This window comes from Rhinopithecus roxellana, chromosome 4 (genome assembly GCF_007565055.1).
Source record: "Rhinopithecus roxellana isolate Shanxi Qingling chromosome 4, ASM756505v1, whole genome shotgun sequence".
In the NCBI taxonomy this organism is placed as follows: domain Eukaryota; kingdom Metazoa; phylum Chordata; class Mammalia; order Primates; family Cercopithecidae; genus Rhinopithecus; species Rhinopithecus roxellana.
Window position 1 is genome coordinate 21,319,254 of NC_044552.1, and position 18,614 is coordinate 21,337,867.

The 18,614-nt window shown below is 40.9% G+C and overlaps 1 protein-coding gene across 7 annotated transcripts; it reads left to right on the forward strand.

Annotated features, from left to right (window-relative positions):
* Positions 1-916: 916 nt before the first annotated feature.
* LOC104671068 (zinc finger protein with KRAB and SCAN domains 8-like) lies at positions 917-9,731 on the forward strand. Of its 7 annotated transcripts, none has more exons than XM_030928407.1 (6): positions 917-1,917; positions 2,727-2,915; positions 4,736-5,030; positions 6,276-6,409; positions 6,629-8,669; positions 9,544-9,731. In XM_030928407.1, exon 5 carries the CDS (start codon positions 6,695-6,697, stop codon positions 7,502-7,504), a length of 810 nt encoding a protein of 269 aa, XP_030784267.1. In that variant the 5' UTR covers positions 917-1,917; positions 2,727-2,915; positions 4,736-5,030; positions 6,276-6,409; positions 6,629-6,694; the 3' UTR covers positions 7,505-8,669; positions 9,544-9,731. The 7 variants fall into 7 exon arrangements, with proteins under 7 accessions (XP_030784267.1, XP_030784268.1, XP_030784266.1 ...); XM_030928408.1 differs by having other exon boundaries at positions 6,296-6,409; XM_030928406.1 differs by having other exon boundaries at positions 6,296-8,669.
* Positions 9,732-18,614: the final 8,883 nt, after the last annotated feature.

Sequence of the window (18,614 nt, forward strand, 5' to 3'; positions counted from 1 at the left end):
CGCCCCTCCACATTGCCCCGCCCCTGCCCCCGCCCCACAACAAAGAATTATCTGGCCCAAAATCCTTAATGCTGAGGTTGCGAGACTTGATATATTTAAGGTAAATAGGAGAAAGAGATATGAAGTACTGGCAATACAATTAGAAAAATTAGCTATGCCAAGCTTTAAGAGAATCCTAAGTGTGTGCATATTTTGTGGTTTTTAAGACTACAAAAGAAAAAGAAGACTTAGTGTTTGGCATTCACAGCAACATATGTCAGGGTATTGAGAAACAAAGTTATCGATGATGTTTTAAGGTTGCTTTCAGCATCAGATCTGCCATCATCCCTATGCCAAGTGTTTCAGCATACAAGTGTTACAGAAGTACTAGTTTTAGTCTTCCACATCTTGATTCGTTATAGCATCAAAGGTAAAATGCTGGGGGCTGTCTCTTTAGCAGAGGGGCTATAACATCAAAGATTTATCTTTGAGGTCAACATATGACCCTCAGTCCCTTGGAGAGCTACTAGGCAGGAATTACCAGCACGCCAAGGAAACCACAAGCCAGAATGTTGTCAGTTTGCTAAGTAAAAGTATTCCAGCTTTACTTGTTTTTAACATAGTTTTTAACATACTGTGTTAATCCTATTTAGGAAGGCAAATATGTAGGAGGAAATGTGATTTCCTAAATTAAATCGTTAAAAAGCAGGCCTTTAGAAGCACTAGCTTCCTTTTGCAGTTCAGTGGTACTTAATCCAGCAGGTTTAAAAAGGTTCAACCCCTGGGTGCAGTGGCTCATGCTTGTAATCCCAGCACTTTGGTAGGCCAAGACAGAAGGATTGCTTAAGGCCAGGAGTTCAAGAGCAGCCTGAGCAACAGCAAGACTGTCTCTACAAAAACACTTAAAAAATAAAAAAATTAATCAGGTGTGGTGGGATGCGTCTGTAGTCCCAGCTGCTCAAAAGAATATGGTGGGAGGATCCCTTGAGCCCTTGCAGTGAGCTATGATTATGCCACTGGGCGACAGAGGTCTCAAAAGTTTAACCCAAGTTAGAAAATCAGTTTACATGTGTAATACACCAAAGAAATAACTGCTTGTTCTGTCATATTTAAATATTCATAGTCTAGAATGCTAAGTTTAGTGTTCCAATCCATTATTCTGTAAATGGAGGCTCAAAGAGGCCACTTGGTTAGGTTTCCTGGGCCTTTGCCCATTCTCCCCTAGTTATGCTCTCAGGTGTGACTCTTGTATATTCTTAATTCATGCTCTGCCATAAGATGGATTCAAACTTTGTGCCTCCACCTCTAATGTTTAGTTTTACGAATTACTCCTTTTATCAGCTTTATATTCAAGCCAGTATATTTACTGACTACGGTGTTTTGAGTTAAATTCTTTCATAAATAATTGAATAGCCGGAGAAATTTTGCAGTATCACAGTCATGTTTTGAAAAGATTGCTCTTGGTTCTTGTCTCTAATCTTTGAGAAAGCACACAGGATATAGTGTGTTAGCTTTCAGATCACTAATAAGACCAGATTTCTGTGGCCCCGTTTGTCGGTTTAAGGGATCCTGTAGGGCCCACACGAGATATTTCACCAGCTGCACTATCTTTAAATTCCAACATACACGGGTGGTCCTGCCCTGGATAAAACTCAGGAAGCAAAAACAACCTTCGGGAGAGGTGAGGTAGGAAGTCATAGCATTGCCGACGGTCCAGAGCAAATCGCTCCCGGGCTAGATCCCGCCTGCACCACAGCCGGGACAGGTTGAGGTTTCAACCCCTCTCTGGCAAACTCAGGCGCAGCCAGGCGCCCGCCCAGAGATTTCCGGGGCACGCCCCGGAAGTGCTGAGAGGGACTTCCTCCCTGCGGCGAGGCCTCGGAGGTGGTTGCTGCTCACAGGCAGAGAAACGCTGGTATGCATTTGGGTGCCGCTTAGGTGGGTGTTGCACAGCTGCAACCCCTTAGACCTCCTCTCTCCGCGCGTGCCTGGGTGGAATGTGAGCAGGAACCCCAGGAGAGGCAACCCCTCCTGGGACGGTGGGGATTGTATCCAAATGCAGTCTCTTCCAGGAAAGGGTTTTTCCTCGAGATTTAGTGCTGCAGAGGCCCAGAGTTGGGACTACTTCCCTTTCAGTTACAACCCTGGTCTTTACTGCGCCTTGAGATTTATTGCTGCAGGGGCCCAGAGTTGGGACTACTTCCCTTTCAGTTACAACCCTGGTCTTTACTGCCATCTTCAGAACTTCATTGAGTACCAACTACAAGTGTGCTTCTGGTACCAATTGGTATCACTGCCCACCAGATCTTCAGCTTTTTCAAACAAAAGGGGGAAATTGCAAATAATTGGAAATAAGTGTTCGGTGCTCTAAATTCAGGAGAGGCTTCTTCCACCACTTAATTGTGCCCGTGACATTTCATTTTGAATGCAGAATTCGTTCTCTCTCTACTTCAGCTTGGCAATAAATGGCTACCCTTCCCTTTAACAGTCACCTCCATCCACGCCAGGACCACCTTACAGCAACCTTAATGCTGTTCTCTCATGAGCCCTTCCACTATCCCAACCGGTGCTCATAGGCAATGGGGAAGATTACCACTGCAGACCTGCTGCCCCAGCATGTGATCTGAGAGCCCTTTGCAAATTAGCTCCTTATTTAGCATTGCACTTCTTTCCCCCCATAACCCTTAGTAGTGTAACACCTATGGCAATCTGCTTTTTCTTTGAGTAAAATAATGTTTCTTTTACAGAAGTGTTCCTGAAGACTTCAATTACAGGAAAAGCCGCTTGACTGCATCTTTAGAAGAGTTGGTTTCGCTGGTTCCAAGGATTCTGTTAATGAGAAAACTCCACAGGCCAGCATTCTGTAAGCTGGCTCCAGCAGTCCAGTTGACAGTGACTGAGACCAGTTCCTGATCATCCTATCTGAGGAACACCAGGTCTGGGATAGGGAGCAGCACTGACCAGGGGAGGGAGGATTTTCCTTGGGGAAGTGGCTAAGCTGGATGATTTCAAGGAATTGAGTGAATCCAGACAGCAGGTGGGGAGAGATATTATCAAGTTATCTTAAAACTTTTGGTCCCTTAGGGATTCTTCCCTTTCTTCCTCTACTTTTTAAGCACGTAAGTCAGAAGCCAGACTAACTGTGATTTTGTCCAAGTCATTTTATCTTTCTGTGCCTATATGCCATCTGTCAATGGGGATAATAAAAGCACCTGCCTAGAGTTGTTATGAGGATTACATGAACAGTACCTACTACATAGGAAGTGCTATCCAGGTATTTGTTGTAATTATTTCTTATTCTCCTTACCTCCCTGGGATTAGCCTGTTCTGCTGATTTATTCATTTCTACAGCGATTCTTTCATAAATTCATGTGTTTATTTTTTTTCTGGCCCCAGCTCTTAGATACAGTCAGGAAGTAGGCAAGAAATGCCAGCTCTGGAAGCAGAGGGAGAATAAGATATTCTCTAGTGCCACCCAGGAATATGCCACTGAAGTGTCAATGACAGACTCTTCCCTCTACAGGAGAACTGTGCTAAACTTGGTGTTTTGTGGTCTTCTGGGGATTCTGGAAGTAAGGGACCTGAGGAGACTTAAAAACAACTGCTATAGGACAGGATCAGGATAAGTGAGTTGTGAATGCTTAGCAGAGTCTGATTAAGTTCAGAATGAGACTAGAGCAGGAGAGAATCCAGCTCAGATCTGCCATTGCCACGTTTTTTATCGTTCAGGAGCTTCATCTTGGCTGCCAGTTTTCAGAAATAGAAATTGTAACTATATTTCCATTTTTTTGTCTTTGACTTTGCTTAAAGTGCTTTTGTTTGTTTGTTTTACCTCACAGGAGTTTTTATTCTATGTGGGTCAAGTTTATCAATCTTTTCATTAATGACCTCTGGATATTGTCTCATAGAGGGGGGCCTTTCTTTTTTGAGATGGAGTCTCGCTCTGTCACCCAGGCTGGAGTGCAGTGGTGCGATTTCTGCTCACTGCAACCTCCGCCTCCCGGGTTCAGGTAATTCTCCTGCCTCAGCCTCCTGAGTAGCTGGGATTACAGGCATGCACCACCACACCCGGCTAATTTTTGTATTTTTAGTTGAGACGCGGTTTCACCCTGTTGGTCAGGCTGGTCTCGAACTCCTGACCTTGTGATCCACCCACCTTGGCCTCCCAAAGTTCTGGGATTACAGGCGTGAGCAACTGTGCCCGGCCAGGAGGAAGGCCTTTCTATTCTGAGGTTATAAAGGACTCACCTCATGTTTTCCTCTGGTACTTTTAGGGTTTCATTTATAACATTTAAAACTGGTTTATTTGGAATATATCCTAGTTTATAGAGTAAGGTAGAAATCTAATTTACCATCTTTCCAGATGGTTATCCAGTTCTCACCATGCATTTGAAGAGTTCACTTTTTTTTTAACTTATTTGCTACCTTTATCGTATGCTAAATGTATGTGCCTATTTCTGGGCCTTCTGTACCATTTTCATGAGTACTACACACTTTAAGTATTAAAGCTTTATAATATGTAGGTTCTTTAGGACAAGTGCCCTTCTTTCTCAGTTTCCCCAGGTAGTCCTGCATGTTTAGTCTTCTAGGTGAACATTAAAATCTTCTAAAAAGTTGATATTTTCATGGACATAGTGTTGAATTTACAAATTAATTTGGAGATTACTCTCTGAGTACTAACCCCTGAGGAGCCATAAAGTGGCTTAATCTGGGAAGCAAGCCCTAGATTGAAATTTCATCTTGGCTGTTTTAACAGGTGCCTGACCTCGGAAAATTTATTTGCTTCTCAGTTTTTATATATATGCGAGGAGGACTTGAATGTCTGCCCTGTAGGATTAAATGAGATAAAAAGCATAAAATGCCTTCTTGGGAGTAAGCGATCCTTTCTTCACACGGTCCCTTCTGGCCAGCTCACAAACCACTGAGAGGGAAGCCTCCAGGATCCTAGAGTAGATGACCAGATGCCCAGGCGCGGGATCTGTGGAAGGGAAAGTCAAGCTTTCTAGGCCAACAGCTGTCCTCAGTCAGATAGTCTAATCGCAGTTTTTCAGGTGAGTTCCCTCTTGACTTTCTTCTAGGGTTTTGCATGTGCCCTGGGGTGGACACCCTCGGAGAATGGGAGAAACTATATACTGTGCCAGGTCACCTCAGGCCTGCCTTTTCCCTCCATCCTTCCCCACCCCTCCCCTCTTCCACCCACTTTCTCACACTCCTCCTCTTTTCTCTTTCCTCCCTTTTCTTCCCTCTCCATCATCCTCCCTCTCATATTTCTTTCCCTTCACTACCCCATCTCCTGCCTGGCCCTTCTGCACTGGCAGAGTAAACCCTCAGAAACCTGGGAGAGAGGATGGCTGGGGCAGGCTGATGTCTTGAGTCCTGTCCTTGGCTGTCTCTGAGGCTCTTAAAACTCCTAATTAGAGGAGTGACTCTGACTTGCTTTTCTGACAGGGCTAAATTTGTGAGAGTGGGGTGCAGGAATGGAGACCTTATTTTCTCTTGGTCTGGATCCTCAGTTCTGCTTTGTGTTGGTTTTTGTTGTTAATGTTGTTGTTTGTTTGTTTTGTAGAATATCATTCAATTGGGATTTAACTGTTTTTGTCATTATTATACTGAGGTTATACATTCTGGGGAGGAAGGCCACAAAGTTGAAGTGCCATTCTCATCATATCAAGGGTGCATACTGTTAACTTATAACTGTCGAGACATAAAACAATTTGTAAGGTGGAAAAAAGCAGAGAGGCGTTATTAGTGTAATTTGAGTTGGGAGCAAAAATTTTATCAAGTTTGAACACAAAACTGGGTTTGTTCCCAAGAAAGTAGCAGCCATCCGTTTTCTTTGGAGAGGTGAAGGGTTTATTCTGTCATAATTCCAGCAGAGACAAAGCATCCCTGTTGCTGAGATACTGTTTATCATAGCAACAACAGCTGCAGAAATAGTAGTGGCATAGCAATGAACAGAGCTTTTTTCATCCCCGTGTCTCTCTTCCATCTCAAATAGTATGGACTCCTGTGGGTGGTAAAACATACCTGTTAATGGTGTTATTGTCATTTTTCCAAACTTCTTATCAGTTGAATTTGTTTCTGTTGCCATTTCTATTCCCATACTCCTTCATCTGCTCTATCTGCAAATCTCTTGAGTTTCTGTCTTGTTTTCCAATTTAATTAAATATGATTCACCTTTAAAAGTAGGAACTATATATTATTTTTATATTTATTTATATTCCAGATTATATGTGTATGTTTTAGATGCCTTTATAGAGGATATTTTATTTATTAATATATATTTTTTGAGACAGGGTCTTGCTCTATTGCCCAGGTTGGAGTGCAGTGGCGTGATCACAGCTCACTGCAGCCTCAATCTTCCCAGACTCAAGTGATCCTTCTGCCTTTGCCTCCCAAGTAGCTGAGATGATAGGCGTGTGCCATGAAGGTATATTTAAATAGCTGTTTGAGTCAGATATTCATTCCAGCAGTTCTTTGATGTTATTGAGACATGATACAGGCTGAATGAAAACATTTTATGTGAGTACCATATGATTGGCGTGTCCTGGGATTACTGAACGTGTTTGAGAGCTCTAGTCTGTATCATATTATATTGCTTTAGCAACAGGGAATAAAGCACATTTCAAAGGTCTGTTTATTATTTTAGGATTCAAGGCCAGAGGTGTGAACAAGGTGTCAACTCTGAAGGGCTGAAGGGAAGGTTTTTCTAAGGATGGACCCACACCAGAAGGTCCCTTGCATATATAATGGGGATACTTTACAGACTCCTGAGTATGAAAAAGTCTCTCAGTATGAGGACCAGTTAGAAAGGCATGAGGGTAGGCGCATGGAAGAAAGACGGTATAAATGCAATGAATGTGGAAAGAAGTTTGCCCAGAGCTCAGGCCTTGTTCGACATCAGAGAATCCACACTGGAGAGAAACCCTATGAGTGTGATCACTGTGGAAAAGCCTTTAGCGTGCGCTCAACCCTTACTGTGCATGAAAGAATCCACACTGGTGAGAAGCCTTATACTTGTAATGAGTGTAAGAAAGCCTTCAGTGTAAGGGCACACCTGATTATACATCAGAGAATCCACAATGGAGAGAAACCCTATGAATGTAATGAGTGTGGCAAAGCATTTAGTGTGAGCTCAGACCTTATCAAACACCAGAGAATCCATACTGGTGAGAAACCTTATGAGTGTGATGAGTGTGGAAAAGCTTTCAGTGTGAGCTCAGCCCTCATCAAGCATCAGAGAATCCATACAGGAGAAAAGCCGTATGAGTGTAAGGAATGTGGGAAGGCCTTCTATGTGAACTCAGCGCTTATTAATCACCAGAGGATTCACTCTGGAGAAAAGCCCTATGAGTGTGGAGAGTGTGGAAAAGCGTTCAGCCAGATCTCAACCCTTATTCATCACCAGAGAATCCATACTGGAGAGAAACCATATGAGTGTGAAGAGTGTGGGAAAGCTTTCCGTGGGAGTTCTAATCTTACTAAACACCAGAAAATACATGCCAAAGGAAAGTGTCATCAGTGATTTATGTGGCAAATATATTCCAAAGGGCTTTTGTTACATCAGAAGATACCATCGAAAGAAGAGTATGGTTAAAGTTAATCCCTTAATTGACACTTCATCCTTGAAATACTGAAGTGAGAAATCACTGAAAAGTAACTCCATCAGCATTGTTTCTAAGGCTCTAAAATCACATCTACTTCTGAGAATGTAATTTTGCAACTCATAAGGTAAAGCCATTTAAAAACCATATAGTATATAATGTAGTTTATGTTGGCTTAGAGCAAACTAGCAATTCAAACATTTTCCTCTTATGAGCAAGCCTTTTGTCGTTTTGTTGCTGTTGATGTTATAGATAAAACATTAGATTTTGACATGGGAAGCAATTGGTGAGAGAGAAAGGACATATCCTTAGTTGAATCTGGAAAATACCAACCCATTTATCTTTCTTTGCCTTTGATGTACCACTGTGCTCTTAGGATGATTAGATGTGTTTGTGACTTCTTGGCAGAAGGTAGAGCATCTTTTTAGGTAGGAAACCCAACAGATAATTTTTCAGGGTGATTCTTGCATAGTCAAAAAGCCTTAAACCTTTTTTGACTTACTGACTCAATAAGCTTTTGAGTTTGACTGAGGTTCCTCAACCAACGCAAACAAAACAAAGACGAAAACTTCCCAAGGAGATTTAAGTGTTTCTGACTTCTGACTCTTGCTCATAGCTGATCATAGCTCACTGCTGTGTGTGGTGTCGTATATGCAAAGGCTCAGAGGTATAATAATGGGACATTTGGGGAATTTTCGAGGTCGGTGTTGGTTTTAGGATGACTGTGAAGCTTGATACCTAGTGTCAACCAAGAGTACTCAGATTTGAGAGGTGAGTTTGATTTTGAAAATGTTTTTGCTTTGTCTATGGGAATCCCACTAAAGCTGTCCACCAGACCATAATCTCACTTCCTTACCCTAATCTCCAAAGCCTGTATTTGCACATGTGAAACTCAGGAGAGAAATCTGGACTTTAAAATTACTTTGTTACTATTTTTCTTTCTTTCTTTTTTTTTCCTTTTGAAGCAGGATCTTGCTCTATCACCCAGACTGGAGTACAGTAGTGTGATCCCACCTCACTGCCGCTTCCGCTTCCTGGGCTCAAGTGATCCTCCCATCTCAACCTCCCAAATAGCTGATTCTACAGGTTTGTACCACCATGCCTGCTAATTTCTTATTTTTTGTAGAGACAAGGTCTTACTATGTTACCCAGGCTGGTCTCCACTTCCCCTGCTCAAGCAATCCTCCTGCCTTATCCTACCTAAGTGCTGGAATTACAGGCATAAGCCACCGGGTTAGGCTATTTTTCTATTTTAACAGTGATTTCTCCCTCCTGAGTAATAGTCCTAAAATTTTTTATTCCTGAAATTTAATTAATGTGAGGTTCAAGATTAATATGCCAAATTGATAGAAATTACAGATAGCTTTGGTGGTTCACATTTGAAATAGATTATAGAGAACGCTCTCTGGGAAGGTGAAATGTTATTCACTTCTCAGAAAGAAGCTCTGTGTTGCAAAGGGATGCACAGTTTCCATAAATTATCCTAATCAACACTTCAGGCAAGTCAGCTGTAAAACACACTGGACCTCATGAAGCTCTGAGCCAACTTGTGGCCAGTAGGCACTAAGGTCAGAGATGCATGTGGAAAAGCACATGATGAAGCCTCTGGTATTGGAGTAGTGCCTACAGCCCTGCCCAAGACCTGGATATGGGGATTGAAGGCAAAGAAGATCATGGTTCTGGAGCTCACATTGAGGAAATGGACCTTACTCAGGGAATGGGGCACATTAGAGAAGGTAAAACACATACTGTACTTATAGCAGAAGTGAAGGGCTTCAAGAAGTTCTCTTTGCTTTGCTGACTTCATGTGTGAATTCTTTTGCCCTGCTTCTTCCTGTCTTTGGCAATTGAAGGAGACTAGGTTTTCCTTGATTTGACCTGTCACCCCATTTCTGTGCTGTTATCTTCAATGTTTTTAGTGTTTACCTTTCTAACCCCAGCTATCTTGGTTTGTTTCTAGAACGGAGGTTAACAGACAGAGTCATCTGGGTGGAGGACACCCTTTTGGGATCAGCACTGAATGTGATGCCATATCCCACTCCAAACCAGCACAACTATAAATACTAAGCAGTGAGTGGTATTCTGAAGACTTTGAAGGAGAAGGAGGAGCTATTTCTGAAAATAAATTTCTTTTGTTGAAGAATTTAACCATTAAGCAATCAGGATATGTGTACTGTGGTTATTCCTTTTGAGCTCAAAGTAAGGTACTAGTGATTATTTGTTTTAGGTTGGGTCTTGTGCCAGGTGCTAGGAATACAACAATAAGTGAAAAAAGCACCCTAATCTCAGGGGACTTTCAGGTTATTTGGTGACAGGGAGAAGAGAATAGATAGAAAACAATGAATACTGTGATAAAGCCACTGGATTTGTAGAGTACTTTGCACTGAAGAAGGTTTAACAATGACTCATGAAAACAATTGAAAAGGCTTTGGAGGAGGACGAAAGTTTGGAGGAAAAAAAATGAGTTCTTGAGCCACATGATAAAGAAGAATGAGGGAAGGTACAGTGAGAATAGCATGTGAAAAAGCACAATGCATCTGGGAATAAAGAAGGAAGTTTTCACGGACCTTGATTATATTTCGAGAATCATAGAATATGCATATGAAAGTAGTATATTATGACCAGACCATGACATTCTTTGTTCTGCTAAGAAATGTGAAGCATATTCTTTAGACCAGTGTTTCTTCAAACATTTTGTGCAGTAAAAAACCCATTTTATGTTGTAACTCAGTGTACCATTTTTGGGAGAGACCATCCTCCTTGGGCCTTGCACTCCTACATGTCTTGTTGGGTGTGCCAACATTGCAAGGGCATAGCAGCTCTTACTCAGGCCACTTTTTATTGTCATGCAGCTAGTAACCTTGAAAGATGAGGTGACATCTCTTTACTAAGAGTAGGTTAGCTTGCTTGCTTACTTATTACTGTTTGGTATTCTTTTGGAAAGTTCCTGTTCAATTTTTTTACATGTTTATAGGAATTATTTACATATTCTGGATATGAGCTCTTTTCATAGAGGATGCAAATATTATCTCCATCTTTATAGCCTGCCTTTTATTCTCTTAATGGTGTCTTTTGATGAATATGTTTTTAATTTTAATATAGTCCAATTTATCAGTCTTTTTGTTTCGTGTGTGTCTTGTGTCTTTTGAATAATTCTTTCTCTCCCTTAAGATCATGAAGATAATCTCTACCACTTTAAAAAGTTTTCTAATTTGCTTTCTCATTTGTATCTGTAATCCATTTGAAATTTATTTTTCTGCCTGAGTGAGGTAAAGTCTAATTTCATTCTTTTCCCATATGGATATTCTTTTCATCCTTCATCACTTACGGGAATGCCTGTTATTTCCCACTGTTATACAGTGCCAATTTGTCATTAATCAATTTTCCAAAAATGCATGGATCTGTTTCTAGTTTCCCTGTTACGTTCCATTGCTTTATTTGGCTCTCCCTGCATCAATACGAGATTTTCCTAATTATTATAGCTTTACATTGTTCTGGTACCCAGTGGAGCAAATCATCCTACTTGAAGAGTCAGACTCCATGCCAAATTTTATGTGTCATTGGCCGGGCGCGGTGGCTCAAGCCTGTAATCCCAGCACTTCGGAAGGCCGAGACGGGCGGATCACGAGGACAGGAGATCGAGACCATCCTGGCTAACACGGTGAAACCCCGTCTCTACTAAAAAAAACTACAAAAAAAACTAGCCGGGCGAGGTGGCGGCGCCTGTTGTCCCAGCTACCTGGGAGGCTGAGGCAGGAGAATGGCGTGAACCCGGGAGGCGGAGCTTGCAGTGAGCTGAGATCCGGCCACAGCACTCCAGCCTGGGTGACAGAGTGAGACTCCATCTCAAAAAAAAAAAAAAAAAAAAAAATTTATGTGTCATTTTTCAGGCCCAACCATAGGCAGTTACAAAGTCCGTACACCTCATGAAGGAAAGCTGCGCTCCCCATGCCAGACTTGGGGCACAGCCAATGCATTGCAGTCTCTGAAGAAAGTTGCAGTCAAGGACCCAGACCCCCGGCCCAGCCATGCTGTTAGGCACATCTGCATACCTAGTCCAAGCACCTCTATTTGGAGGTGTCTTTATTGGTGGCCTCCTCTAAACAATTCTGAGACCTTTTTACTGGGATCAGGAACCTTGATGCCACTTGTCTTCACTTTCAATATTTAGTACTTTTCCACTCCTAGCAATTTTCCCTCTTTCTCCTACCAGCCCTTAGGCCCATAAAATGGATGGAGCCTTTTATTCAGGTTTGTCTTAGTAGTGAGATGATCCCCATACTTTGCTGATTCTTTTGACGCTTGCTTGACTCTGTTCCATGGGTAAGAATGTAACACTGCAGGAGCCAGCACTTTTTCCTGCTGAGCCTCTTGCTAATGCTACTGCTGATTGAATGCTACTGCTGATCGAAGGCTTGACATACCTTATCATTTTGGCATGTTTTAACTGACCACCACAACACCTGACAGCTCACTTCTTTCTGCATCAGCTTAGTTCTTAACACCACCACCTTCTGCTACTTCATAAGTGTCTTGACTGTTCTGGTTCTTTGCATTTACATATAAATTTTAGGATCAGCTGTCAAATTTGACCCACTCCCTTCTAAAAAATTATTGGGATTTTGATTGAGAGTGTATTGAATCTATAGATTAATGGGGAGAATCAACATTCTTGCATGAATTTTCTAATTCATGAACATGGTATAGCATTCCATTTCTTTAGGGTCTTAATTTTTCCCAATAATATTTTATGGTTTTCTGTGTTGGTCTTAATGATCTTTATTAGATTTATCTCTAGACATTTGACATTGCTTCCATGAATTGTTAGTAGTGTCATTTTTAAAAATTTCTGTTTACAGAGACTTAGCATTGATTTTTATATATTGACTTTGTAGCCAGCATTCTAACAACATATAGATATTTTTGGTCTTTACATATACCATTTGCAAATAATGACAGTTGTATTTCTTCCTTTCAAATCTTAATACTTTTTCCCCCCTTATTACGTTAGTATGACCTCTACTACCATGATAAAAAGAAGTAGTAATAGCTGGCGTCTTTGTCTGGAAGGCCTGCTGTGACCTCAACTGTAGGTTCCTTTCTCCAGTGACTCATCTTGAGATTACCCTTCTCTCATACCTCCAACATTTTTGAGACTTGGATATTCCAAGCCTTTGCCAACCATTCACTTCTTTGGATACACTCAGCAGAAGAGAAATAGAAGGCTGCCAACCTCTTAGACTCAAACGAAATCATTTTCCCATTTGTTACCCTCAGAAATTGGCTCTTCCCATCCACAGGTTCCACATCCATGGATTCAACCGTGTATTGTCAGCATTCAGAAATAATAATAATAAAAAAACAAAAATAAATAAATAGTCATCTTGATCCTGATCTTCACAACCTGCCTTGCCTGAAAATTTAACATTTTTCACACTACCTGTGTGCGAGCCAACCAGCACTAGCTGAGAAGGGTTTCACATTTTCTTGACTCTGTTTAACCTGCACAAAAATAAGACTTTAGAACAAGTGTTACTTGGTGGTTGCACAGTTCATTAAAATATTTTAGGTTGAGCTCTGTTGGTAGATGATTTCTAAAATAATAGAACATTTTTAAAATATAGTATAGCAGGCCGGGCGCGGTGGCTCAAGCCTGTAATCCCAGCACTTTGGGAGGCCGAGACGGGCGGATCACGAGGTCAGGAGATCGAGACCATCCTGGCTAACACGGTGAAACCCCGTCTCTACTAAAAATACAAAAACTAGCCGGGCAAGGTGGCGGGCGCCTGTAGTCCCAGCTACTCGGGAGGCTGAGGCAGGAGAATGGCGTAAACCCGGGAGGCGGAGCTTGCAGTGAGCTGAGATCCGGCCACTGCACTCCAGCCCCGGCGACAGAGTGAGACTCTGCCTCAAAAAAAAAAAAAAAAAAAAAAAAAAAAAGTATAGCAACTATTTACATAGCATTTTCATTAAATTAGGTATGATCAGTAACCTTGAGATGATTTAAAAGTATATAGGAGGATGTGTGTAGTTATATGTAAATACCATGTTGTTTTATATAAGGGACTTATGCATGCTGAGGTGTCCTGGAACCAGTCCCCAACAGATACCGAGGAACGACTATATACAGTCAGTTTGCATTACTTACAGTTAGTTGGGTCCTGTAATGTTACCACAAACACTGAATTAATGAATACTGAACTGTTGTTCCTAGAGTTAATGGGGGGTTAAATTCCCATGAGCCTGTAGTCATAATATTTTCATCAATCCATATGTCATTTGCATTGTAAACATTTGTTCGCCAACATCCTTGTAAAATAAACCAGTCCCATCAGGGTTTGAAAGCAGCTCTTCCTTGGCTGAGCAGGTAGGTGGCTCACACCTGTAATTCCAGCACATTGGGAGGACAGGGCAGGAGGATCACGAGCCCAGAAGTTTGAGACCACCCTAGGCACCATAACAAGACCCTGTCTCTAGAAATAAAAAATAAAAATAAATAAGGAAAGCAGCTCTTCCACATAACCCTTTTCTGTATAATACTACACAGGTGTTTTAAAAATATTCCATAGCCTTCTAATCTTGAGAACCTGTCTTGCCTGAAACTTTAACATTTTCCCTACTATCAATGTGGGAGCCAGCCAGTACTAACTTAGAAGGGTTTCACATGTTCTTGGTTTTTTTCTTTAATTAATTGTCATCTCATGAATTCTCAATTTTTTTTTTGAGATGGAGTTTCACTCTTGTTGCCCAGGCTAGAGTGCAATGGTGCAATATTGGCTCACCGCAACCTCCGCCTCTCTGGTTCAAGCGATTCTCCTGCCTCAACCTCCTGAGTAGCTGGGATTACAGGCATGCGCCACCATGCCTGGCTTTTTCTTAGCTTCATCTCACACTGTAGATGTGGCTTTTTAGCATTTTCCCTAGTGACTTCATGTACAGATGACCAAATTTTCTCTTCCTTTTTCTGGATGTACTGAATTGTTGAATCATTAACATTGTATTTATAGCCAACAGCACTATCACTCATGCATGAATGAAGCTTATCTAACACACCTATTTTCTCTGTAAGGCACATGACAGTCTTGTTGCACTTAGGAACACTAGACAGCACTTTACCACTATATTTGGGTACCATTTTAAACAAAAATTACCCCCAAAACGGGGCACTAGTTATGTCCCAAAAGGAAACTTGCTGATGAGAGCTAAAATGAAGGCAGAGTGTCCCCTTGTTTGAACTCTTCAGATGGTATTAGTTTCATAGGGTTGCCATAGTAGATTACCACAAACTTGGTGGCATGAAACAACAGAAATTTATTTTCACACTGCTCTGGAGGCCAAAAGTCCAAATTAAGTTGTTGGCAGGGCTGCACTCCATCTGAAAGCTCTAGGGTACTTCCTGGCCTCTTCCAGATTCAGGAACCCTAGGCTTGCAGCCACATCACTCAAATCTCAGCCTTTGTATTCGCACAGCTTTTGTCTATTCTCTGTCTTCTCCTTTCCTATCGCTTATAGGGATCCTTGTCACTGGATTTAGGGCCCACCTGGATATTCCAGGCTGATCTGATCTTGAGATCATAAACTTAGTAATTATCTGCCAAGACCCTTTTTTCAAATAAGGTCACATTCACAGATTCCAGGGGTTAGGACATAGACATTACTTTTTGGGGGCCACCACTCAACCTACTGCAGATGATAAATTTTTCTCTTCTCAGAAATAATTAATATACTTGAGCACTGAAGTGGAAGTTTTCTGGCAATTAGCAAAAGGGAAAATAGGTTGTTTTATATTTTTTATTTGCCTAACAAAAGAAGGCAACTGTCTTTGACTGCAGAGGTAAACTTTTTCCTGGAACTAAATTCAAATAAACATATTGCTTGAATTCCTGTGTAAAATATATTAAATAATAGATATTGTCTTCAACTATAGTTTTAAAAAGAGAAAAAATGGGTCATAGTGAACCCTAAAACAATCCCACAAAATCTTGTGTTAACTTCTATTAAATTACAACACACGTACAATATACAAATCATAAGCATACAATTTTTAAACTAAGTGAACACACTTGTGTAGCCCACACCCAGGTCAAGAAATAATATTTTCAGCCTTCCAGAAGCCTTTATCCCCATGATTCCTTGTAACACCATGATGAATTATGCCTGTTTTTGAACTTTGTGTATACCACATAACTCCTTTGTGGCTGACTTGTTTCTTTTGACATTGTGAGATGGATCCATGCTATTGAATATAGTTTTAGTTCATTCTCCCATGAAATTTCTAACTTAGTGAAGCATTTCTACATGATGCTAACAGTGTGTTCAGGGATTTGCTTTATATAATCTTGATTTTGATAATCAAAAGGGTTCAACTTCAAGAATCTAAATGGATGGAAAGTTAAATGATTATCAAGTAGTGTCTCTCAGATTTCACATACATTAAGCAAGTATTGGCTTAAGATTCATGATTGAATTCTGTGACAAGTATCTGATCACATATTCTTTATAGCTACCTCAGATTCTTTTTGTGATGATTTAGGGGATGGATGTGTGAATAGATAGCTAAACTTTATTCTTGCCCAGCTATAAAGCCAACCCACTTCAGCATGAGCATGAGTAGTAGACGAATTTCTAAGTAAAGACAATTTGTTCCTCAGGAAAAAACTCTGGATCTTCTACATCACAGTTTGGGTGCTTAGTTGGGATTCCAAACTTCTTTATCAAAAAGTAGGAAAGCTTCAACCTGGAAGATGTTTAGAGTAAGTTGCACAGTTCATTAAAACATTTTAGGTTGAGCTCTATTGATGTCTGATTTCTAAACAAACATATTTGCATTTCTGTAACTACTTCCAATCTTCCCCTTCTTTCACCTCCCATAGCACATTGTTTCTTTCTTAGAACATTCATCTTCTCTTTTGCTTTGTTTGTTTTTGTTTTGAGCCAGTTTCTCACTCTGTTGCTTAGCCTGGGATGCAGTGGCACAATGTCAACTCAAGGCAACTTCCAATTCCCAGTTTCAAGCGATTCTCATGCCTCAGCCGCCTCAGTAGCTGAGACTATAGGCATGCGCCACCTTGCCTAGCTCATTTTTGTACTTTCAATAGAGATGGAGTTTCACCATGTTGCCTGGGCTGGTCTCAAACTCCTGAGCTCAGCTAATCCACCTGCCATGGTCTGCCAAAGTGCTAGGATTGCAGACATGAACCACCGCACCCAGCCCTGTTTTACCTTGTATCTGTCTCTCTTGTCCTGCTCCTTTGTGAGTTTTTTGACTGCAGGGATTATTATTCTTCCTCTTTGTGGATTCTTTGCAGCCCTTAGTATGGCTTGAGATTGTACAAGCCATCTTGGACTAATTAGGATCAATTAACTTTTTGTCATGTAACCAACAACCTCCCAAATCTCAGTGGCTTGCAATAACAAAGGTTTATTCTTACTGCACATCAGTTATGGGTCAGTTGCAGCTGTGCAATACATTCTCTCTATTCTATGATCCAGGCTAGAGGAGCAGTCCTACCTTGAATGTGTTGCTCTTACAGCAATAGAAAAAACAGTTGTAGGACTATGTGATGGATTTAAATTAGCTACTCTGGAGGAGCATATGTAACTTCCACTTCATTAGCTAAAACAACTCAAATTACCAAGCCTAGTATCTGTGGGGTGGGGAAAATAATCCTTACAAAGAAGTCAGTGTGTAATAACAATAATCTATTATTGAGATAGCATATCTACCCTGATAGCCAATATTTATGGTATGCTTTCTATACCAAGGCTTTTCCTGAATGCCTATATATAAATTTTTTTCTCAATGCATAACAATGCTATGAGACAGATACTTCTATATTCCCATTTTACAGCTGAAGAAGTTGAAGAACAGAGACATTGAATAACCTGTCCATTAGGAAATGGTAGAGCCAGGAATTGAAACCAGAAGTCTGACTTCACAATCTTTTCTCTTAACCACAGTGTTGTATTATGAGAGTTTTAATCTGAAGGTTTATGTCTATGTACCATGTTGGGCTTTAAAGAGTCATGAGGTGTGCTAGTAAAAACTCTAAAAGTGAGATTCAGGAGCCCTTGGTCTCATCCAGTCATTACCTCTGAGTAACCATATTACCTAGGCTCATGCCCCATACCTGGGCCTCAATTTCTATATCCTTAAAAATGAGGTAAACAGACCAGATATTCTCTGATACCCCGTCAGCTTTGAATTTCTTATCCTTTCTCCAAGTACATAGTAAAATACATTGTTGATGTTGATATGACCTCTTTCATCTTCTGCTTCCTATGTTATTATCTTCATAGTAGATCTTGTATCAGTATTGAATCTCCCCAATCCTCTTACTTCTATTTTACTTCTCCTGTTTTACTTTAACGATACTACTACTACTACTACTACTACTACTACTACTACTATCTACCATTTATTGAGACCTACTGTTTCAGAACAGGAAAATAAACCCAAAGAAAGCTGAAGGAAGAAAGTACTAAAGATAAGAGCAGAAATCAATGAAAAAGCAAACATATATCCTTACTTAGAGCCTTCATATATAAAGAGTGTGTTTTAGGTAGGTTCTCTCTGTAGGCTACTCATATATGTTACATTAGAATTCCCATTTCTGTCTCCAGTAAAAAGGTGCTAATTGCATAATCAACCTGTTCTTTTAGATGGTGACTCCTGGCCTTAAACAGGAGTCTGTTTCAAAGCAAGACTTTTCCAGAAGAAGTCCAACACAGAGTGATGTCCAGGGGACTAAATAGAAACATTTATTAGGGACCCAACACTGAACAAGTTCATGGGCTTCTGAATAGTTTTCCCAAGTGAGGGGAGATCCCCTTTGAAGAAGCACAACAGACATTGCCTAAAGCTAAGGAGAGTATCAATGATAAAAGAACCTGAGACACCTGGGAGAATTTGCTCTGAAATTCAGTCCTGCCAATGCTCTGAGAGTAGGAAACCCTCCTTTCAGTTTGCACATGATTTTCAACCTCAGCAACTGTAATAAAACAAGCAGGCTCTCAATGTAAAGTTAGTGG